General features: G+C 46.4%; 1 protein-coding gene across 1 annotated transcript in view; it reads left to right on the top strand.

Moving 5' to 3' along the window:
• The first annotated feature begins 239 nt into the window (after positions 1-239).
• LOC138246102 (heparan sulfate glucosamine 3-O-sulfotransferase 3B1-like) overlaps positions 240-23,700 on the top strand; it is a 41,110-nt gene continuing 17,649 nt past the window's right edge. Inside the window, exon 1 of the mRNA XM_069200343.1 lies at positions 240-1,894. Coding sequence (XP_069056444.1) covers positions 1,395-1,894 — 500 coding nt within the window. The 5' untranslated portion in view covers positions 240-1,394. The remainder of the gene's footprint in view (positions 1,895-23,700) is intronic.

Raw genomic sequence — 23,700 nt, 5'->3', positions numbered from 1 at the left:
TATTTTTATAGTCTCTTCTGCCAATCAGCGTTGCCTCTTCGATCAACTTCCCACCCCCTGTTATTCCTACAACCTCACCTTTACCGGGCGCAGATTGGTGGAACCAGACGCCAGTCAAGCCCGGCCCCGGCGATCGCACGCTTTTGCCCAGGCGGGTGGGCGTGGTCGCGCCTCAGGGCACGCCCCCCGCCTCACGTGGGCGCGGCTGGGGTTCCTCTGCGCGAGCCGCCCGGGCCGAGGGGGAGACAGAGCCGAGCAGGATCCCGGAGGAGCGGAGCTGCGCAGGGGCCGCTGCAGGGAGGGCTGGAGCAGCGCAACACTGAACCCGGGGTGGCACAGACACAGTGCACGCGGGACGAGCAGCGGCAGCTTCGGAAGCAGCTCCTACTCCGCTGCTTTTGGCCGCACCGAGAGAGTTCCTGTGGATCTGCTTCAGCACCAGCAGCATCTTACTTCAGCGCACAGAAGCGACCTTAGCGCTTGGATCATTGGCTCCGCTGGCTTTAGCACCTGCAGTGGATGCTTCTGCACGAGCCTCGCCAGCACCACGAGCAGCCCCACCACCCCAGGGTCAACAGTACTGACACTGCGCCGTCTGCTTCACCCGGGGCCAGGCGGAACTGTGAACTGTGCCAGGGAGGGCAAGCGCCCCGGACCGCCTCAGCGTGACACCGCTTTATCGATGATGACTTTTTATGCAAATATGACCCTGGACTGGGGAGCAGCATGTTCCTAAGGTGAATTTTGTTGGCCAGTCTCCCTTGTCTTTGTGCTCCTGGTCCAGTGGTAAAACAGTACCTCAGGAGAGGCAGCAACCTACAACTTCCCAAGCTCTGTTTCTTCCCCCACCCGGGGGTCCAGGCTCTGTGCGCCTCTTAACATCCAACACAACTTTTCACTCAGCGCCGCCCCCATTGTGGGGCACCCCATCCTCAGGGGTTCCTCCCCACCACCCTGAATTTTTAGCAGCCCCTATTCTCTCTGATGCTCCTCCCCTGCTGGGTACATACCTAGCGCTCGCAGCCCCCTCCCCATGCACCCACTTGTAGGGGTGGCCAGTATCACTTCGGTTGGCAGAGTCTGCACCCACCTGTAAACCCCTCGTGCACTCTGGAGCACCCACCACGCCTGGGGGTTCCACATTCTGTTCTGTGGGGTGCTACATGCCCCGTGGCGCTTTCTCCATCCCTCTCATAGCAGTTCCATTCATTCTCTGTGGAGGTTTACCGTCCTATCGTGGTCTGCCATCCCTCTCTGTGGGGGTCCACCGTCCCTCTAAGTAGCAGGTCCCCATCCCACTTCTGGGGTCCCCGTCCCGTCACCCCGTACTTCTTCAGTCCTGCCGCTGGCTCGAGGCCGGCGACCACCATGTGCTGAGCCATGAGGGGGTCCCCATGGAAGTCGCGCCCCTGAGCTGCCCGGGCTCCCCGGATGCCGCCCCCTGCGGCCTCCTCTGCCTCCCCCCAGTGAGGCGGAAGGCGCTGCTCCTCTTCGCCATGCTCTTCCTCTGCCTCTACCTCTTCTACGCCGGCTCCTGCGCCTCCTTGCACCCGGGGGTGCTCCTGCAAGGGCCAGAGGACTCGAAGGGCCGGGCAGGGCTGCTCGCCCGGCTCCTGCTGCTGCGACCCCCGCTGGAGGTGCCTCAGGACCGGACCCCGTCTCCGGAGCCCCCAGATGAGGCGGACTACCCCGAGCCCCGGGAGCCCGGGCCCCTCTCCAGCTTCTACAACGGGGCAGGCAGCCGGAAGCTCCCCCAGGCCCTCATCATCGGGGTGAAGAAGGGGGGCACGCGCGCCCTGCTGGAGTTCCTGAGAGTGCACCCCGATATCCGAGCCGTGGGGGCCGAGCCCCACTTCTTCGACAGGAACTACGACAAGGGCTTCAGCTGGTACAGGTGAGTTCACGTAGTGGTTGAATGGTTGTCTGAATGACTGTTCAAACTTACAGTCCTCTCTAGACGCTACACTGGTGTGCTGGTGGGACGAGTTAATAATGCTTTTCCATTAATTAATCCAGATGAATGAATATTGACACTTAGGTGACGCACCCCACGTATCCACACACCTCTCTGTGGTTCAATCCATGGACTTCGGTGGATACATATTAATTAATGACCAAGACTTTAAAAACGAATTAATGAATGAATACTGACTTTTCTAGAGCAGTCTTCAGGGATACTGTCACCGTAGGCGCTACACTCAAAGGGCTTCAGCTGGTATAGATGTCCCAGGGACAAAAAAGCACAACCTGCAGAGAGGCCCTGTATTTTATAGGGCTATCGAAAAACATCATGTCAAATTGGGATTTCCGTGGTACCAAAGCTCCATTGTTTAGTTACCCTATCACGGGAGAATTACAATTATATTTGTTTTACACTTGTGCCGCAAGAAAGCTGTTAATATCCCAATTGGTGAGCGCCCTATGTCGTGAAATGCAAACCAGATTCTGGCATTCATTTTGTTTATTTATCCATTAAACCTTAAATTTTCTTTGTGAAATGCTCCGACCATGCGCGTTTTTTCTGATCTACTTTATTTAGCAAGTTTTTTGCAGCACATTTTGGTCGGGAATTGCGCCTCGGCTTGTGTTTAGAAAGCGAATTGACTTCCAGCTGTGTGTAATGCATCATCCCTCCCTGCGCCTTCGAGGGTAGGTGTGACAGAGCGACTGGCATATGGCGCATCTTGCTACCTGCAGACTTGTCTTCTGAAACCTAGGCCTGATGGAAACACTCCTGTTAGTTAATTAGGGATCTGGTCACACAAATATCACCGCACTCCCTCAGAGCGTACTCCTCAGCGCGGGAGCTTGCAGTAATGTTCCACTCCGGTGTTAGCGCCGAGAAGGTTTTCCGTGCGCTACAGCCGAAAGCCACGAAGTTTACATGGGTTGATCACAACGATGAAAGATCAAGTCGTGTGAAGATAGTGGAGCAGAGGGGTGCCAGAAGCATCCCGGGACACATACTTTTTCCACAGGGGGGTGACCTGAGCTGGAGGAATCTAGCAGAGGGTCGGGGAATGCCCGCACGTGGCTGGATCAGATTTTAGTTTTGTTGTACAGCCCCAGCCCAGTCACCATAGTCCTTGAGGAAGGGCTGTCATGTTTTTAGCTTTGTTTGCCTCCAGTGTATTCGCACAACCACCCCTCGACACACGCAGGATGTGTGCCCTACAACCACTCCCCCACACCAGTCAATTGCCATCGGGATTACCTTCCATCTCCGAGATCCCTGCTGGCATTTTTTTCGGAGGTGGCTTTCACCCCCCACCCCTCCTGTTAATTTGTGATTATGTTCATATCTCGATAGTTCATGTCCCCTCCCCGGGCAGTTTTTACGTCTGCCCTGCCCCCCATCGCTTGTATGTAATTCCGTACCTTAATATTTCTCTTGTTTTTCCAGCTCCCCGTTCCCGCCGAGATTACTTAAATATTACCCTGTCACCCACTGCTGCATCCCTAGTGTATATTTCCCTGTCCCCGACCCACCGATCTCCCCTCCCCCATTTCTTCTATGGATTCCAACAGCGCTCATCTATTATTTCATGTGCTGTCAGCCCCCTTACCCCCAACAACCCCGGCGCGCTCAGACCCTCATTTGGGTCCGCAGTGCCTGACAGTGAGCGCAGAGCTCGTCGCTTTCAAAATACATCGGCGACCGCTGGATGCGTTGGGGTCGGCGGGCAGTGGCTGAGATTAATCAGACCGCCGGTGGTTGAACAAACATGTTTTATTGCCCCTCGCCATCACGAACATGATTGTGCGCAGTCCATCTGGAAAAAACATAGTAACTTTTCCCCCACACACATTTTCCCTTTCCCTCTCTGTTTTTTGGGGAATGGTTCGCGCAGAGTTCAGATGGCCTGATGGCTCCAGGCTGACGATCGCACATTTCGAGGGGGCATGGGGATCCCCGGAGTACCCCGCCAGCTGGGCGCACTGCAGTCAGTCCCACATTAAACAGCCATTCCATTGATTTTTTTTTTTCTCTCCCTTTTTCAGGGCTCCCTTGGGAAATCATTCGGCATGATTTAAAACCGGGCTAAGTAAATACTGGATATCTTCCTTGTAATCAGCGCAGGGATGCATAACCAGTCGAAAAAGCACCTTCGACGAGTCGGAGGGGCGCAGCCTGCAGAAGACTTTCCTCTTTGAAATGATCAATATAGAATTTTAACGACACGAGCCTATACATACATATATATATATATATATATATATATATATATTTGTAAAGGCAGCGTCTGATATTAGTTGCGTTTTCCGCCGTCACTTAGAGAAAGACGCTCCAGTGACAGAGCTTTGGAAAAGTCCTAATGACCACAGTGTTCAGAGAGCTGTGAGATTTCCTGCCTTTGTCTCTCTTCAGTGTTGGGGTGACGGGGTCCCCTAGGGGCGGTGGGGGGGAGGGAGGGTCTGGTCGGCTTCATGTAGCCAAAGGCCGAGTCCACTCTAACATTTCGTGAGTCCCTCAAACGAGCGTAATATGTATTTCCCTTCAGCACGTAGTACGCAACTCGAGTGACGCGGTAACACTCCTGGAAGCTAGAAGCCCTCGGTCTTCTTTTTTATGGGGTCCTTGAAGAGAGATCGTAAGGTAAAAACATAGCGCTTAAAAAAACTCCCTAAATAAATATCAAGAGTTCGATGGGAGGTGTTTGATGAGCCTCTCTTCACACTCCTATGACTCAGACCCTCATTCATTCATAGAACTGTGCTGGGATTGGGCTGTCGGGCCACTGCACAGCGGTTTTGAAGCCAAAAGTGTCTTCATAAATACACGATACATTTGTTGCTCAACACATGTAAGGCTGCTGAACTGCAGAGCACGGCTGGGCGTCTGGCAGCTAGGTCCGAGCGCCTCTGCAGAAGTGTGTGTGTGCATTTCCCACTTGAGAGGACCCCTCCCCCTGCCATCCAGGCTCATTCACGCACAGAGGCTAAGCGCGCCTCTCTTTCAGGGAGCAGCACTGCCCTCTGTCGGGGAAATGGAGGTACTGCAGCCCACATCTTGTGTGGAAGCCGGGGCCGTGCAGTCCGGCGCCCCCTCTGCCCATCGACTCACAGGCACAGCCCCTGTGCCCAGATTTACACGTCATTAGTGTGTGTGCTCCACCCAACCGTCCACTCTAGACTCCCGTGCTTTCCCCTGTCTGTCCCATGCTCCTGTCCCATGACTCACAGACGCGACCCCAGCTTTACCCCTCTCAGCTCGCTCTGTCCTGCCCCCCGAGTTTACCAGGCTCTCTGTAAACCCATTCACTGCTTTGGTGTCCAGCACCAACAGCGAGGTTGCGCAATGCAACTACGAAGTGGACCAGGCGCTCGAGGGCATCAGGGCGCTGTACGAGGCTTGAGAGTTCATGAAGGATTTTCACACCAGACTAGTGTGCGGGGTCTTGGAGGGTGCGCTGTTTCAAAGATCGGACTGGAAGGACACCGCCAGCTAACAAGGGGATGAAAATCTATCTCATGCTTAAGAAACTCATTTTGGAGGGCGTGGGGGTGTAGGGTGGCGCAGCCGAGACGCGTGCACATAGGTATGGTGGTGTGCAGTGAGAGAGGAGAGGATTTTTCTTCCCAAATGAAAGTATCAAGAGTAACAAATGTAGTAAAGCTAATGTGTGGTAATGTGTGTGTTTTTTTTGGTACGGGCGTCTGAGGAGGATAGCTCTGTACTTTCACTTTAAACCCTGGGCATCAGTGAAGTGATTCTCTCAATCCAAGGGTACCTTTAGAGACCATCTAATTCTTCTCCTCCTGTGCCAAGCTCGCTTACACTGACAAAGTGCTTATTACCACCCACACACACTCACTCCCCCAGCCCAGGCTTCGCGAATACCTTAACTTCCCGTCGCTGCTCATCAGCCCATGGCGTTTCCTGACTCGAACACTGCGTGCACGCCAGTGTGTGCTCGCGAATAAACACGTATACGGGCCCTTGAAGGAGCCTGGGAGCTGCTCCCCCATATCTGGCATTTAAATTAAATTACTCCTCCTTTCTCGTATCACCCCTCTCTGCCTGTATGTTCGTATGTGTGTACATTTATTCTGTCTGTATGTCTACCTGTCTATCAACCTATCTATCAACCTATCTATCAACCTATCTATCTACCTATCTATCTATCTATCTATCTATCTATCTATCTATCTATCTATCTATCTATCTATCTATCTATCTATCTATCTATCTATCTATCCTTCTCCCTTTCTCTTCGACTTTCTCTCTCTCGGATGCACACTATAGTTATTTTATGTTTACATTAGTACCACATTCACAGCATGCGCTGCTTGTTTGCTTTCGTTGACTTCGCGGCGCTTGAGGCCTTGGCAGAGGGGAGGTCTGCCGGGTGGCTCCCACGGGTCGTTAGTATCCATGTTATTTCTGCGCAGAACTCACTTGCAGGTGAGTTTGAAAAGTCCAGTTTTGAAGTGTTTTCTGGGGCGCCTTTAATGTCTATACTATTCTTTGTGCAGTCTGGTATAGCCCGCACTTTACTTGAAGGAGTTAAAGCGCTTTACAGTGGAATCGCAGCATCACTTGCCACATACAGGAGTGACATGGTGTGTCATTAGTAGCTCAACTGGTTCACCGGTGCTTTATAGCGCTCTTCTGTAAAACTGCTTCTGTCACAAGCCGGCGCTTAACAAAACAAACAGATTGAGTTTATAAACTTGACACACCTCTGCCCTCCCCTGCGAGCAGGGTCTGTTCACAGGCCCTAATGATGTGGTGCTGGAAGTTTTATTTTGTTTTTGTCATCTCAGTCTGGGGGGCTCGAATAAAAGGTTGTGTCCAGTAATTAAAATATTTGTAATAATGCCGTACACAGACACTCTGTTTTGACTCTGATTTTAACCTCCACGCCAGAAAATGTCGCCTTATTTTGTGAAGCTGTTTTCCAGCCACCGCCAGGACCCCTCTAAAAGCCCAGGATATGTTGCACCCCAGTGATTTGTGTAAATAACGCGGATGTCTGCTCTCAGGAGTGCTCTGTGTTCTTACAGCGGGCACCTCTCCTCGTGCAAGCGGTTTGCAGCATGTTGAAAGAATTATTCGCTCCTTTGGAGAATGAAAGTGCAGCAATTTCACGTGTCCATCCAGCCCTGGAGCGGTCATAAAACGTTTATTTCACGGCTCGGGTTTAACGTGTGTTTTTAAAGATGCCCGATATGTCCACTTGCTCTGACGTGTTGACGGACGGACACGCTCGCGGCGGGCAGGGCTGGCAGCCCGGGGATGTGGTGCCCGAGCTGTGAAGTGCTCTCGAGTTCAGTAAACTCAGTCCAACTTTAACAAGTTTAAAATTCAGCTCTTTGCATACTGAATGCAAAAAACACGGCCCGTGGGGAGTGGAATTGATTTTATTCATACTTCTTGCGAGGTCTTTATTGCTTTTAAAGTCTAAAATTCTTGAAATCTGGGGCGATGAAAGGCGGCTTGTCCATCTACTTCCAAGCGGCAAACTCCCTGCCCGCATGAGCTGCTTCACAAAGAAAACAGAGAGGGGCAGTCCGGGGTTCACAATAATACCGCAGCCTCCCTGGGTGATGGCGGGGGGGCTCTAGGGCTATTTATGAGGACTTTGTTGGGGGAGGGAGCGGGTCACCGGCAGGTCGTTTTACCAACACAGGTTCTTAGCACACATTCAGTATTGCTTTCCTACTGTGGCACCTAGTATCTTAGTTACTTTACACCTCTGTGCGTAGTACTGCCTCAGCAGTCCGTAGGGAATGCACCGGGCACTTGCCGCATCTCGGATGGCTTCTAGGCGCTTCTCCGACGAATATGCGTTCTTTTTACGTACATTTCATTGTAACTTTTTAAATCTTGAATCATTCGATTTTGACAGTTGTGTAATTCGGGCAGAGGAATGAACAAACCACACTTCTTGGTGCTCTTCGGCTGGATATAGCACTATATCATTTAAGGCTCGCAGCACTTCGAGGAGGGAGGCCTACTGAAACATCAAGGCGGTATAGTGGTTCCCCACCTACACCGGGTCTGGCTAATCATGTTCCCTTCAAAGGGATCACAAAAGAGGCAAACTAAAATCTGGGGGTGGACGAGCAATCCATCTTTCCTCTCAGTCTGCCTGTACCCCTCATTTTTTCCTTTACTTTGGGCAGGAAAAAGGAGACTTTCCAATAGCCATAAATATGGTTTATTTCTATTTCCTAACTGTATCACTGCTGGTAAGGTAGCTCAGTGGGCCGGTGCTTGCTGCAGATGTTTCTGGGCAACTTTAGGGTGCAGTTCGTGGTCTGGCGTTAGCCAGGACCTTTTGTGCTTAATAAATATAATTGTAATGTGCGTGCCTGGCCTTGAGTCAGTCTGCTTCGTTTACTGGTGTGCTGCAGTGACTTTCGCATTTTCCTTTCACCCACCCCAGCATACGTTATGAGCACAGGGTCAGCCACTTCAGCTATTTGCTAACCTTGCTCTGAGTAACAGCATTCTGCTCTTGCACAATGTGCGTGCACTTCTGCTCAACAAGTACCCCCGTCACTAATGATTTTGCCCAAAAATATATATTTTGTCTTTTAGACAATTCTTGTTTCCATACATCGTGTTTTCAAAAATTCACAAACAAAATAAACACTGAAAAAGCCGAAAATATCGCCAGTCCGTGCCAGAGTATTGACTTTGCCAATGCTTGTTAAGTAAAAACGAGGGCAATGAAATGTACAGACTTGAGATGGAAGGAACAGATGTTAGATGTAACGTGTGTTCGCTGAATAAAAGGGCAATGCAATGTTTTCGGGACTTGCTAGGAAAGGATTTGAAATTTATTGGACGTGCTTTGAAGCCCCAACATTGGTTCCTCAGGCGCTACGTTAGCGTATGATGGTTCCATTTCATAATAACTATTACTGCTAACAGCATTAGTATTACTTGTCTAGTGTACTTGGAGCTCCCAGGTCCAACACTGGTTGCTGTTCACCCTCTGCCGCAACTCAAACAGTTCCCAGAGTGAGACACTGCCCTCGAGTGCAATAATTCACATTTTCTCTGTGTTACTGCATACGAGCAGACAAACAGAAAAAAGCTTCTACATTTGCTACGTCAGTCCCTTTAAAAAATTGCTCTACATAGCCAGAGCCTTTGTAAGAAAGTTTTTATAGTTTCGGTTTTGTTTTTACTAAACTTGAGAAGACGGGCTGTTTTGGCCGCCCATTCGTGAAAGTTTAGAACAGACTTCACTCCTCGCGTGTTGGTGATCTCAAGGTGACGGCTGGATCTGATCCCATGCGAGGATGGGGGGCTGGGGGGCCAGGGGGCAAGAGGTGTTGGGAGTGGTGCCCCCCCCCCCCCATACATACCCCCTCTGAAACTACAACCCAGCACCAATGAACAGAGGTGCCTGTCCTAGCAGTTACTGCGGGCCCAGGCCTCAGACCTGCGGCCAACAACGAACCGGGCCACTCCTGCCAAGAAAACGGCGACCATTTTGTCGTACTCCGAAGGGACAGTAAATAAGCGGGTCCTTCCGGGCATAGACATACACAGACGCAGCAGCATGTGCATAAGCCCCCTGAGCTATCCGTAACTCTTGGCTAAAAGTCCTCTTCTGAAACCCTGCCTGCTCCCGCCTGAAGATGGGGTTGTGTTCTGAGGTGAACAGCGATTTGTTTGCGCGAGGGGGTGTTGGTTTGAAGGGGGTGGGGGGCTGGCACGATGGAAGGCAGCAGGCAACTTGAATTTGCGAGCTAGCGAAACTGCTGAATGGCGGGATTAGTGGAGGAGAAAACTGCATGAAAAGAAGAATTGCTTCATTGTGTCCACAGCTTGCTTTTGTCCAGTCTTCACTACAGGGCGGGGGTGTGGGGAGGGGGGGTCATGTGTTTCCTTTTTCTTCTCTATACCGCGTTCCTCCCGACAGAAACCGTGCTTTTGCCTTTCTTTAGCGGAGGCAGAAGGCACGTTTTAGACGGATTGCTCCACAGATGGAGTCTAACCAGAAATTATGGCGAAATAAATTATCCATCTTTTTTCGTATTTTTTCTTCTGCGTCATTCTAGATTTTCCCTACGTATCTCCTACGTTTGAGATCCTTTCACTTTTCAACCCCTGCCCTAAAATAATTTCTTCTTGGTTGCATCCCCCTTCTCTAGTCTTCGCCTGATCCCCGAAAAGGCAAAATAAGAACCACGAGAAGTGCGCAAAGCTTTTTGGGAGCTGGAATGGAGTGTGGGCGGGACATCACTGAATGAGGGGGTAGGGGGCAGCAGCGTGCCCTCTTTTTGTCTCAGTGGTGTTTCTGGTCAGTGCTCACCCGGGCTCTTGCAGATGGGGGTCGATCCCACCATGCACCTAGAAGCCCAGAGCGCTGACCCTGCTCCAGCGCTAAAGTACACTCAGAGCCAGCCTTGAGAGTCCCCCAGCCTCCCGTTGTTACCTTTATAGCGTGTGTCTGTTTATGCGAGGGAGAGTAGAACTCCTTTTCCTTGTTCCCCTGTTCTGGAAAGGTTAGATTTGTTTTCCCTTGTTCCCCTGTCCTGGAAAGGTTAGGTTTTTTCCCCCTTGTTCCCCTGTCCTGGAAAGGTTAGGTTTTTTCCCCCCTCGTTCCCCTGTCCTGGAAAGGTTAGATTTGTTTCCCCTTGTCCCCCTGTCCTGGAAAGGTTAGGTTTGTTTCCCCTTGTCCCCCTGTCCTGGAAAGGTTAGGTTTCAGCCTGCAGCGTGAGTCGGCCTGGTCTGCACAGACTGCAGGTCGTGGCTCTTCTAGAAACTTCTTGTCTGGACAGTGGGAGACAGTAGACACTCTCCTTAATTTTTCAAACTCTTGGAGAGGTTAGATTTCAGCCAGTGTGTAGTTTATCGAAAATGAAAGTAAATTGCAGCTCCCTCTCCGGTGCTTATTTAATAATATATATCTTCTAAATAGTGTTAAAGGTAACTTGAGTGTTTCTATATAGAAGTGAAAAAAACGAAAATAAAATGTAAAACTGGGGGGAGAGGGAAGGGAGTTCTCAGTCACTGCACTTTTGGAAGATCATCTGCAGTGCGAGTAAACCTCCTGCGTGGCTGCAGCCCAGAAACTAACAGTAATCTCTGGACAGGACCAGTAGAGAGAGGTGACCCCCTCTTTAAATGTCCCGCCCTTCGAAAGGGCAGATGTAGGACAGTGTGAACCTGCAGTGTGAGTAAACCTCCTGTCGATCCTGTAGTCAGAGCGGCGTACCACTGCTAATCTCTGACAGGACCTGTGGGCGAGAGGACTCTGGTTTCTCTAGGATTAAAGGGGTGCCACTGAGACAAAGACAACAGCTTCCCAACATGGAGTCTGTTTGGGTCTGAGACAAACACAACAGCTTCCCAACATGGAGTCTGTTTGGGTCTGAGACAAACACAACAGCTTCCCAACATGGAGTCTGTTTGGGTCTGAGACAAACACAACAGCGTCCTAAAATGGCGGCTCTTTGGGTGTTGTTTTTGGAAGTTCTAAAGTGTGACTATGCCTGCTCCCTGTTGGTTTAGTCCTGGTGTAACGTTAGATGGGGGTAAGGGCAACACGTTTCTGAAATCCTCCCTTTAGCTACACGAGCCAAGGTTTGTTTAGAGTTGGATTAGGGCTCTCAGTCGCGAGCTCTCCCCAGAGCCTGTGATGGAGACTAGAAGTGCTAATCAAAGCAACCTGTATGTGGACAAAGACACGGATTTGTTTCTGTTTTCTAAGAATACACGAGGCCTTGTGGTTTAAATTTAGCCCAAAATGGCCTCCATGCCTCTTCGGACACATACCAGGCTCAGACCTGAATACTGACATGGAGTCGGGAGAAGGGCCTCAGGATTTCTGTAGCCTGAGTGACCTGGGCAGTGTTGAAAGTAGGAGGTGGCCCTGCATTATGGCTACTGAAAGGACTAGTCAGAGTATGGATGTGCAGTATTTTACCAAGTGAGTAAAGTCTTTCGTAGGTCCCGATTATTGCCCTAACTGTATTTTACGGAGCACCCTGATACTTGCAACTAGACACTCGTGTAGTTTTTATCCCCTCACAAACTGGCAGTATTTCTTCCTGAGTACCAATATTTCCCAGAAAGTACTAGATGTTGCAAAGAACGGATGTGCTAGTTAACTTGAAATAATTTTCGTTGTGATTTTAAAGCTGGATTGCTGTTGGCTATTTATCTGTGGTGTGAAAGTCCCCACTACATGATCGTCATAATCATGGTATCTCAGGATTATACGTTTATCTGAGAGAATAACTCAACATTTTAGCATCCACTAATGTAGAGTCAGTCAAAAGCTAGGTTGACCCAGCCCGAGTAGCCCTTTAAGGGGATTGTCCTAAAAGGACATCTAGTGCAAGGGGAATCTCCCAGTCCCTATACAGACCAGTGCGACTAGAGTGTATGGGAGAGTAGTTTTTGAAGTTTATATTCTGGGTGCAGGAGCTTCCCTCCTTTATTATAAGTCAGCTGGTCTGCACAAGGTGCTTTGCACACCGAAGCTGTGGGACTGCCATGTGCGCGGAGGCTGAGGTGGTGCACATGGTCCATTTAGTGAAGACCTCAGTTGCCTTGATTACGAAGCATGTCCGTGGATTCAGCCTCAGCTGTGCTGGTCCTTCCAGGTACCGAGTACCTGCAATGCTTTAATTTGAATGGGAGAGTACCAACACTTCTCAGCATGGGTTCCACACGTTTAATGGGAGAGTGCCAGCACTTCTCAGCATGGGTTCCACACGTCTAATGGGAGAGTGCCAGCACTTCTCCATAGCAAACAAGTACTCTGAGATAATGAGCATCTGCATTTTTATATTTCCATTTCAAACACTGATGAACAGTACATTGTTTTTATATTTTTCTGAGACCATGGAGATCAGTGGGAAACTTCAATGTGTTAAGTAGACTGCAAGGTTTTTTGAGGGACAAATAAGTTGGAACATGGTGCTGTCCATCGGTATGAGGGCATCAGTATGGATTTTGAAGCTTATTCATAAGATCTTTATGTAAGTATGTGGTTTTATTTAGTGCAAACCTAGCTGCAAAGGAAAAGTACACTGTACAGTAGGATAGGGGATATGCAGAGGTACTGAGGGAGGCAGAAGTGGGTGGTGGGTAGCCAGGGTAAGGCGAGGAGAAGGCACAAAGATGTTTTTCAGGACTTTATTAGTCTGAAATTAAGTTATCTTGTTTGCTTTGTAAACCTGATGTTGGCCTGAGGAGCTAGGACCCCATGAATTAATCATTCTACCATGTGGAGACATAACCGTGCCCGCCTGCCATCAGAAACCCATCTATTAATATCTGATACATTTTATTTACACAATATAAAATTATGGCCTGTGATAGAAGTAATGACCTGTGTCACAGAGTGAGGACTTGGACCTTGGTACCAGAGCAGTGACACTTCTCTTCGGGGCAGCTGGCCTATACGTGGATACAAATGCTGATCTGGAATCACAACCTGCCAGAATCGTCCCTCGCCTGCTTGTCTACTGTAGGCCTCACTTTATCCTGTCTCAATGCTTCCTCCTGTGTGTCTGTCAGTGCCCTTTCTTGATCTTCTTACTTTGCAAGTATTAGTACAAGTAAATTGCAAAATGTACTAGGAAACAGAGAACCACCTCAAGATTGAGTATGTATAAGAAAACATGGCAAGTTATTTCACTTCTGCAACTCCTTGTACAAGGGGGTTCTGTACATTTGCCTCATTTCTGTGAAGAGCGTACTCTGAAATCTGCCTTCTGAAGTCTTCATGTGATCTCCTTGGTCTAGAACCTCAATCATAGAACGCTCACCTCTTGTACTGTTTGCTTAAACAACGGTGTGTAAATGTATCCATCATACACCACTTCTCTCCTCCAGTGTGTTAATAATGTATGTATATCTACCGGTCCTTTCCTTCATTAATGAGCAGAAGTTGACCCAGCATGGACCTTGACTTTCTGCCTGTCTGCTATAGGTTCCTGGATGGCAGTAGATTCCCAAAACTTAATGCAACCGAAATTAAAAGTTGTTCCTCGGTGCACAGTATAGGATACCAGCAAAGTTAATTCAGTCCTAGCATCTCAGCTTGGGTCAGTCACCCCATCACCAAGGTCAAGTCCTTGTTTTACCTCCAAGAACTCTCAATGCCCAGAGATGGTCCTTGGCCAACGAACTTCATCTCTGTTTACTCTGGCGCATCTTCCATGGCTACTCTCTACCAGGGACAGACAGGCAGTAGTGGGCGCCACCTTCCAGCCCTGAGGCCCTCAACCTGAACCCGACCACAGCCAAGCCTCCTTCCTGTCTGGAAGTGGTTGAGGATACTTCAGCCTGTATCATCTCTCCCCAGGGCCCGCTTTAATGCTCCTTGTGAGTAGCAGGCTCCTTGCTTCGGAATGCCAATAAACAGGTCACTTCTCAATCAAATGTGATTATTGTTTTCAGTTCAGAGCCCGTTTCTCTCGCATATTATGTGCTTGGAAGTTTAGCAGTGACCAATATACCCTGCAGCGATGTGTTCACGTTTCCGGGCTTTGCAGAGGTTTACACTGCAGAGTGGCTCATACCTGTGTCTTCAGGCCATGTATAGCTGTAAAGGTGTGCACGGTGACTGCATTTTCAGGAGGGATATAAAGCGCATGTGGGCGAATTACAGCCTCACTTTACCTTGCATTTGTAAGTTTCAATAACTTCGCGCCAGTGACTCCCATACATTTGTACAGTTGGACTTCCCTGTAGGGGCAGCGCCTGGGAGAGAGTTTGGGACCCAGAAGTGGAGGACGAAACTGACTCCCTGAGTGAAACTTCATTTACATAGTTGTTATAATTGAATTAAAAATAGAGTTTTCAAATCCTCAGACGTATGCTCACAGTATACCACTGTTATGTTACTACAAACTATTGCAGGGACATCATAACGGGGGTATTTGATAAAAAATAATTGATTTGAAAAAAAATATCCTATTTACATTTTGTTGTAGCTACTGGCCAAAAATAAAGGTTTATTACATTTAATATATGCGCACGACAAAATTAATTGAATCTTGGTCCCAGAGAAACAGATGTGACTGTTATCCAACCCATTGAAACATATTTCATCAATCTTGGATGAACGAACGGCTGAGTCTGCCCAGCCGGGATTGAAACTTGTGACCTGTAGTTTACACCCCGATCTTTGCAGAAGACACTCCCCTCGAGACACCTTAGCAGCTAAGTCAGAATCTAGGTTCCGATTGTAAGGAGTCAAGAAACCCCCACAGTGCACTTCACGCCAACTCTTGGCATATATCTTAGCCTCTCCTGAGTACGAGGAGCCCATGTCAGTTGTAAGTCCCTGCTCCTACTCCTAGCTCTAGTAGTATTGTTCTGATACTTCTTCATCCACATTTTCCTGCTGTTACTACCTCACCCATACTACACTTGCTGCTGTTCTGTGTGCTGCTGCTATTGGTACAGAGCTGCTGTCATATCCCCAAGTAATGCGAGTAGCTACTACGCTCTTCCTCCCACTGCTAGTCCCTCCTATATTGTCTTTGTATATATTACTGCTAGTCTACCCCTACTAAAGGCCTTGCTACTACCAGCACCAGTGACACTGCTACTAAACCGACTTCTACCACTCATCCTAGTACTACTCCGAATATTAATTCTTTTATTATTTTTGAGTCTAATGAAGCGCTTGGTGCCACTCTTGCCACTCTGCAGTAACTTCTCGGCACAGATATGCTTAAAACGAGAAATCTGCAAAACCGGATAAAAATAAATAGTTGGTAGTAGAGTTCGCAGGATGAGGATAGATGCTCCATCTGACATTCCTCCGCCCGAGGATCGGGGAAGGACTTCCATTAGATGAACTTGTAACTAGTAATAATGTGCATTGCCACCCTGTAAATAACTGCTGCAGCCCTTTCTGAAATGATTCACTTAAAAAAAATGCAATTAATTAGTTTATCAAACCGCAAAAGGACATTTACTTATTTTTTGAGTTTTTAAAACAAAAACCCTTTAAGTCATGGTTTAAGACGCTCCAAGGAATCCCTTTCTTAGCTAAAAAAGGAGACCTTCGATTGCAGTTTTCGAAAATTCGAGACCGAAGTGCCAGCCCTAATGTCTTTTCCAAACTCTTTATAATATCAGAATTTTGTTGAGAAAATATTTATTTTCTTTTATTGCAGTGCACGTGAAATCCAGATATTTATAAACTATAATTGTAGAACTTAGAGAATCCTTATTCATTTTTGAAGTTTTGCCTCTTGCACTTGGTGTTAGTCGTTTTCACTATGGTTTATTTTTATTTCCAAGTTATATCGGATGCAGAACTGATTTTAAGCAAGTATGTGTAGTTTGTTCTTTGTTGCCTGTAGATTAGTACTGATCGACGTCAATCTCTTTACTCATTACTTTTCTATTTCACAAAATATTTTCCCGAGGCCATTTAGTCTTTCAATCCGATCTACAGCATCTAAAGGACAATGACAATATTTCATGGGTCTGGCCTTGTCAGGAACTATGATGTCATCACTGTGAGACTGTGTCATTTGTATTTTTTTCAGTTATCTTAACTCTTTTTGTTTAAAAACAAATGCATCACATCTATTTGAAGCTGGAAACCAGTGAGATTTTCCTTTGTAAATTCAGAATTCTTTTATGCACCACACCTGCGCAAGCTGTTGGTGAGAACCACAGACGTTTAGTGCCCTTATATATTAATGTAACGTTCCTAATGGGGTGTATCGTCTACGGTAGTTGTGTGTTTTAGTTTGGCCGTAACCCCTTTAATGATGCTTTCCAACTCTCTGTCTCACGCCTTTTTATAGGGCAAACAGTCATGCTTATAACACGAAACAGCAGTCTGCCACATAAAATATGGCAACTAAAAGCCATACAGTTTTCCCCCTGTAATCGAATCCCTCCTATCAGGAAGCTCTCTCCCACGCCGATGATGTCATTTCTTGCTTCAGGTGTCCTGGAAACAGAGCAAGAATGTCCTCTCCTTATTTATTAATCTACAAAAGTGTTAATTTGTTTTGGGCCGAGATCGGTGCACAGGGTCAAAATTCTATTCATAGGTCCAAGTCAAAAATAAAGTTGTATATTAATGAGGTATAAAAATGAGTAGTAATGCTAAAAGTCACAAATAATGTGCAAATAATGTCTGGTGATATTTGTGAAGCACCCACAATTTATTTTGTTAACGCACTACTTACTGCTACATGCGTGCAGTTTACTAGCATTGTAAATAAACGTTTTCACTATCACCCAATTAAGTTCATGTGATTGGCCTGTGGGATTTTAGAGTGCATGTGGATCTTGGTAAAACTTACAAATACTGTCAGTTCACTCCTGAGGAAAAAACACTATGTTGGAAAGACCCTATTAACTGAGTTGTGCAGTATGAAAACGGAAGTCTTGATCAACACCAGCTTCCCCACCTGACTTTATTCTGTGGACTTGGGGACATTTCATTATTGCCGTGTATATTAAGTCCCTTACCCGTCAAAATTGTGAGCACTTGAAAACCCTTTACCTTTCAGTATTAGACAGTATGAAATAAATTAGAAAACTCCATTTTATATCTATTTGTGAGTTGACCTGTCCTCAAATAGACCTGGATTCTTGTTTGTTGCAAGAAGTTCCTATACCTTGATACAAGTGTGAGGGCCCAACATAAAGCCCATAAGAAGATTTTAAAGACGTGGTCCAAACGTTTTTTCCATTCAAGATTGCCTCTGCTTCTTGTATAGAATTTGTGGTCCTCTCTCCGGGCTTCCACCTTGGCCTACATTGTGGAGCCTGCACATCTCTGTCTCTCTAGATATCTGTAAACCTCTGTTCTCTGGTCCCAAGGACGGAGTCTGTAAATCTCTCGCCGTATTTCTGCAAGATGGCCTCTGCCAAGGTCCCAACTTTGAAGTCTCTGTTCCCTTCTCCAGATTCCTGTATGATGGCATCTATCTTGGCCCTGTGTGGAGTCTGCATTTGTCTCTCACTCTCCCAACACAGTAAGACTTCCTCTTTCCTAGTCCCACGATCTCTGGCCCTCTTTTTGGATACCTGTAAAAAGGGCTCCAACTTGGTGCTTAGTGTGCAGTCTTTGGCCCCGTCTTTGGCAATTTTCAAAATTTACCATTTCTTAAAGTACTTTTAAAAAAAATTCAAACATGCAGTTTAGTAGACAAGCAAGGTACCCATTTAAAGCTCGCAATCTAGGATCTAAATAAAAATGTCACTGTTAAAGTACGTTGACAAAATATATATATATTTTTTTAAACCAAACTCCAGAGACAAGTTGGGTGGCTTTTTGATCAGTACTCAGGGTGGCCAAAACGTTATTTCCTCACAGAGAAGTAAGAAAAATATTTAAAGTGGACATTTGGAGCCCTTGGTTTTCAGGGAATCTTGACAGACAAATACCCTTGATGTTTTTCTAAAGCCATAAACCCCTGGTCCCTTTCTGGAGTTACAGTGCAAACATATCTTCTGCCTCCCTTTCCTCTAACATGAACTGGCAGATGAAATAAAAAACAACAACGATATGGCAAAAACCTGCAAGAAAAACACCAGTATCGCTCCCAGAATCAGAAACATGGCGAGTTAGAGCTCGCGGACGTAGAATGTTTTGTCATCTGTTCCCAGTTGAATGTTCACGTTGATGATAAAATGGTCGCTTACTTTTTTGCACCTGTGCTTTATTTTTTCCAGATTTTGTTGCCCTGCTCTTGGAAGGCTCATATGAAATCTTGAACACTAGGGTTACTTTTTTGTAGTCACCCTAGTTCTGCCAAATTTGAAAACGAGCTGTGGTTAATTACCAAATTCTTTGGGATTCTGACATTTTTACAAAACAGAATAAGAAACTTTAAACTCCAGTGCTTAAAACAGAAGACATATTTTAGACAAAGTATTTAAATATAAAAGCAACAGCATGTTAATAAATTCGATTACAATCTGATTTATGTACTTGCCTTAGCATTAGCTAAAGTCTGGAGTTGGTTTGTGAATTATTATTTCTAGTTTCTGTTGCAAGGGAGGAGATATTTGGTTTAGAGCCATTTAGAGTTCATTATTGAAGAAAGCAAATCTACTTTTTATACACATTTTAAGGACCTTTCTAAACCGTTATTCAAATGTTAACAAACAGAGAAATTAACTTGTATAACCAGAAATGAAATATTTTCTTGCAGTTTTTGGTTAGCCTTCATATTTTTTGTTGTAAGTTCTAGCAGACTTTCCTGCCTATGTACTTAAGTTATCGATGGGACATCTGTTTATCAATTTTTTTTTCATTTGGCCAAACAAGTCTAAAACTTTGGAACAAACTCCGAGTGCGTTTATCAAAACTAGTTTTGTAATTTGTGTCTTAAACATATTATTTGATTTCACTAATAAATATCCAAGAAAGTAAAATATTGTTCCAGCGCGGAAATAAACCTGTTAAAATATAAAATGTTAAACTTTAAAATAAAAAAGGAGTGAATCTGAAGAAGGGCTAATTTGTCAGAGGTTATAGAACATGTTGCTTTATTCTCGACATGAAATCAGCTGGCAATTGCTTTGCATCTTACCTACTTCGTTGCTGGCCAAAGCAAACATGTGTACTTGAAAGCAAATAGGTTTAGGCCTTCCTAGAAAATCTCTGTAGTCGGCAGTGAATTAATCAAGGAGATGTACCTGGGAAGAGGCGGAAATAAAAATCACTAATCAAGAATATCCGAGTATGTTAATCCTGAAAGTCCAACGCTTGTTACATTTCACAAGCCCAAGACAAAATGTAGAGTGTCTCAGGATCTCTTGGCCAAATTGTTTTGCCACTTATTAACATTTCACATTTATAATACATTTTAAACATTACGCTGAAATAATACATTATTTAAAGTGTATTGGCAGCAAAATAATACAGAATCCCACATGAAAGAGCCTGGTAGTTTCAGTCAAATATACAAAGTGGCCAATCTGGGGCTTAAAATGTAATCATTAATGGAAATTATGGGTATGGTTTAAGGCTACGACCAGCAAAGTTAGAATTTTTGATTAAATGCAGTTCATAAATACCCCAATTGACATTACGTTTATTTTGTATGGGCTTCGTAGGACTGATTTTCTAAGTACGCTATGAACTGCATTTAAGGAAAAAAAAATGGTCTAGGAATATCTCCGAGAATGTAGTGGGCCACGTGGAGTTAACCTAATGTGTTAGAGGAAGGCGGGGACAGCCCGTGACGCCATGAAAAGGAATCCTCCAAGTGTTTTGGAGTTTTCTGGTAATGAGGGCAGACTTCCCATGACAGCACAGACATTGGATCCGGCCATCATTGGAAACAATTATGAACGGCAGATGGAATCTGTGAGGTTTTAATGTGCTCTGCTGTTTTGTTCCCCTTCTCCATTTTAATACAGACCAGAAAGTCTGCTCAAGTTTTGCGGCTTCGTTCCTTGGGACGGGGGAGGATCCTCGTAGGCAATACTTAAATGCATGCACCGGGAGGGCTACAGGCTTTGACTGAGAACGCTTATGCTAAGCCAAAAACTTACCCCCCCCCCACACCCCCTTATTTTAGGACCAATTCGAATCTTCCTTAAATTTACTGCCAGCCTCTTTTAAATGTCTCTTGGTGACTTCTAGACTCCATGTTTTGTTTTTATTTGCTTGGGGTTGATTTTGAGCTTCATTCCATTGACATTTACTGGGTTTGGGGGTTGCTTCTGGGCACTGGACGGTTAAATAATACGATGCTCGAGTGTATGTTAACGTTTTTAGAGATCGGGACAGCAGAGCAATTGGACTGAATGTGCCGGTTAGTCCGATATTTTATTTCCAGCTTCCACACCTAACAAACATTTTTCATTTTGAAGCGTCCTCCTGGCCAGTGCACCAGGCATCCATCTCATGAAGAGGTGTCATGGTCTTGGACATGTGTCTTCTATCTGAGGCTTAATGGATTGTTTCTCGGGCTCAATGCTTCATGGATTTTGGACACAGCCCACAGTGAGCCTTGTGAGTCTCTGGATCAATGCACGTTGCGTCTTGCGCATAATGGACCAGGGGTCTCAGGCATAATGGATCATAGGTCTTGGGAATCTGCATTTTATCTCTATGACACAGCCCTTCCTGGCTCAGACTCTATGCACCGCAGCTTCAGTGCTGCGCGTCCTGCTTAACGCATATCCTGGGACCTGGACGAATATATTGGGAGACTTGGGCGCAGTGCGTTGTGGGTTTCACATTCAGTATGTCTTCGGCTGTGGATGCAGTAAATTGGGGGTCTCTGGTGCAGTGCAGTGTGGAAATGAGGTGCCATGCATAAGTGAAACACATGAGCACTGTGTACGTCGGACACAGCATTGTTGGTATAAAATACAATGGAATAAGCATTACAGACGCAGAGCCTCGTGGGTCTACACAAGCCATGTGTCTTGAGCATATTTCATTGAGGACACCGAATGCTACAGCTCCTGATTTTTTTAATGCTGTAAGATTGGCATTATGCCACCTTCTCAAACCCTGATTTGATAGGAAAGTCTACAATCTCTTAGCTTGAAATGCAGTTTATAAAATATCAGCCTACTACCCACCCTAACCCCTGTTTATAATTAAAGAAATGTATTGGAGAAGAGACAGTTTCCACTGTAATTCACTTTTTGATTTGTAACTAATGTTATTTTTCCACTTTTTTTCACAAAGATTCGGCTTCCTTTACTTATTCTATAGAAATGTGAGTATGGTCAGTCTCCCTGGTAGACCACACCAGGGTCTAAAATTAGGCTTTTAATGATGCCTTTACACTAATTTCCTAAATTAATTGCATAATGTCTGGTGTACTTTTAAGGCACTAAATATGCCATTAGATATGAGGTAAAACGTATACACAGACTGAAAAAGAGCAAAGCAGGAGCACAGCTTACTATAAAATCATAAAGTGTATGGGTTACTTCTAGAGAAGGCATGCTTGCTCTGACACACCACCTCAGCATTTGTAATATTCAGGTGTTGGCCACCTGTAGGGCAGTTGCGGTTGGCAGCAGGGCAAAGTGGCGGGTGGGTGAATAAAATACATTTTAAAAAAAACGTACCTTGAACTCTAGTCTCCGCTGGACTGCAGGCTCCCAGGCACAGACTCCCAGCCTGCCCTGCGGCCAATCCTAATGCTGCTCTCATGCATGAGAGCAGCATTAGGATTGGCCTAAGCACCCTTACATTGCACTCCCAGGCAAACTAGGAGCCTGGGCTTGCTGTCTTCAACCCAACAACACAGTGTAGGGCTGGAGAGAGCATGTGTGTTTAGCCGTTTCGAGACGAACAGCCAAACACACATGCATACTAAGGGGAGTGCACGCTACTCCTCTTGGTGCCGGTTATCTTCCATGGCCCTGCCCCTTTAAAAATAAAATGATAATAAACATTGTTTATAATAATTTCACAACAGTTCTGTTTTGGAATTCAAGGGTTGGTCAAGAGTGACACCCGAGTACATTACATTAATGTTAACATCCAGCTGCTCTTCCTCAGTGAGGCCCCAGTGAATTCTGGTACTTGCAGTCTTTGACGTCACATCAGTTTTACTATTTAGCTTCGTTTATTCTGGAATTTACAGTCTTTCCAATCAGTTCAACTTCAGTGTTCGGGTGCCTAGTGACACCCCAGTGTGTGTTCTGGAACTTGTAGTCTTTCATATCATAGTCTATTTCTCGAATTTAAGTCAGTATTACGCTTTTAGCATTTTATCTAGGGCAGTTGTTTTTTTACTTTTATATACTTAACTGTGTTTATATTTTAGTCGAAGACAAGGGTGTGCTTTATTTTAATATAGCCGCACCCCTGTGCTGAGGTGTTCTGCCCTGCAGCTCTCCCTCCTGGTGTTTTTGGAGCACTCATGCTGTTTGGAGCACTCATGCTGTGTGCCTGTGGCGCGTAGCCTTTTCTTCCTCTGGGACAAGGCTTTGCAGTCCTGTTTTGCATCCATAATTGTCAGTAGTGGTGCAAAAGGCGAATGTAAGGGACCTTACAGACATTAAAATGCGTTACACATTGAAGATTTCTGGGAAAACACGCTGCATGTCACTGATCTGGCACAGCGTCATCAGCTATTTTTTTTTGTTACTGCTGTTGTGTGTTTTCCGGGATCTCCGTGTTTTTCCATTACGCTGCAAGTTATTGAAGTCTCTGCTTCCGGAGTCTGTACATCATCCACCAGTTACCGCCAGGACAAAACCACAGTCGCTTCAGACGTTCTCTATAGAAAAGAGACAGGCCACTCCTAAAATTAATTCATTGGCACTTTTTGTTGGGGGTTGACTCCGAAAAGGTGCCTGTTGCATTCTATCAACTGCGCCGTTCATAAAAAGCATTGCTTATCCCCTGATTGTACTGGAGAACCCGGAAGCAAAGCTGACTAGTGTTTCTAGTCCTACACCCCGGGGCAAGACTGGCATCTCAAGTCCTGCACCCCGAGCCAGACTGGCATATCTAGTCCTACACCCTGGGGCCAGACTGGCATTTCTAGTCATGCACCCCGGGCCACACTAGCACCTCTAGTTGTTCACCATGGGGCCAGACTGGCATCTCTAGTCCTACACCCCGGGCCAGACTGGCATCTCTAGTCCTTCACCCTGGGCCAGACTGGCATCTCTAATCCTACACCCCGGGGCCAGACTGGCATCTCTAGTCCTTCACCCTGGGGCCAGACTGGCATCTCTAGTCCTACACCCTGAGCCAGACTGGCATCTCTAGTCCTTCTCCCTGGAGCCAGACGGGCATCTCTAGTCCT

This window comes from Pleurodeles waltl, chromosome 7 (genome assembly GCF_031143425.1).
Source record: "Pleurodeles waltl isolate 20211129_DDA chromosome 7, aPleWal1.hap1.20221129, whole genome shotgun sequence".
In the NCBI taxonomy this organism is placed as follows: Eukaryota; Metazoa; Chordata; class Amphibia; order Caudata; family Salamandridae; genus Pleurodeles; species Pleurodeles waltl.
Note: the sequence above shows the minus strand (reverse complement) of the source record. Positions and strands in the feature narration are given on the sequence as shown.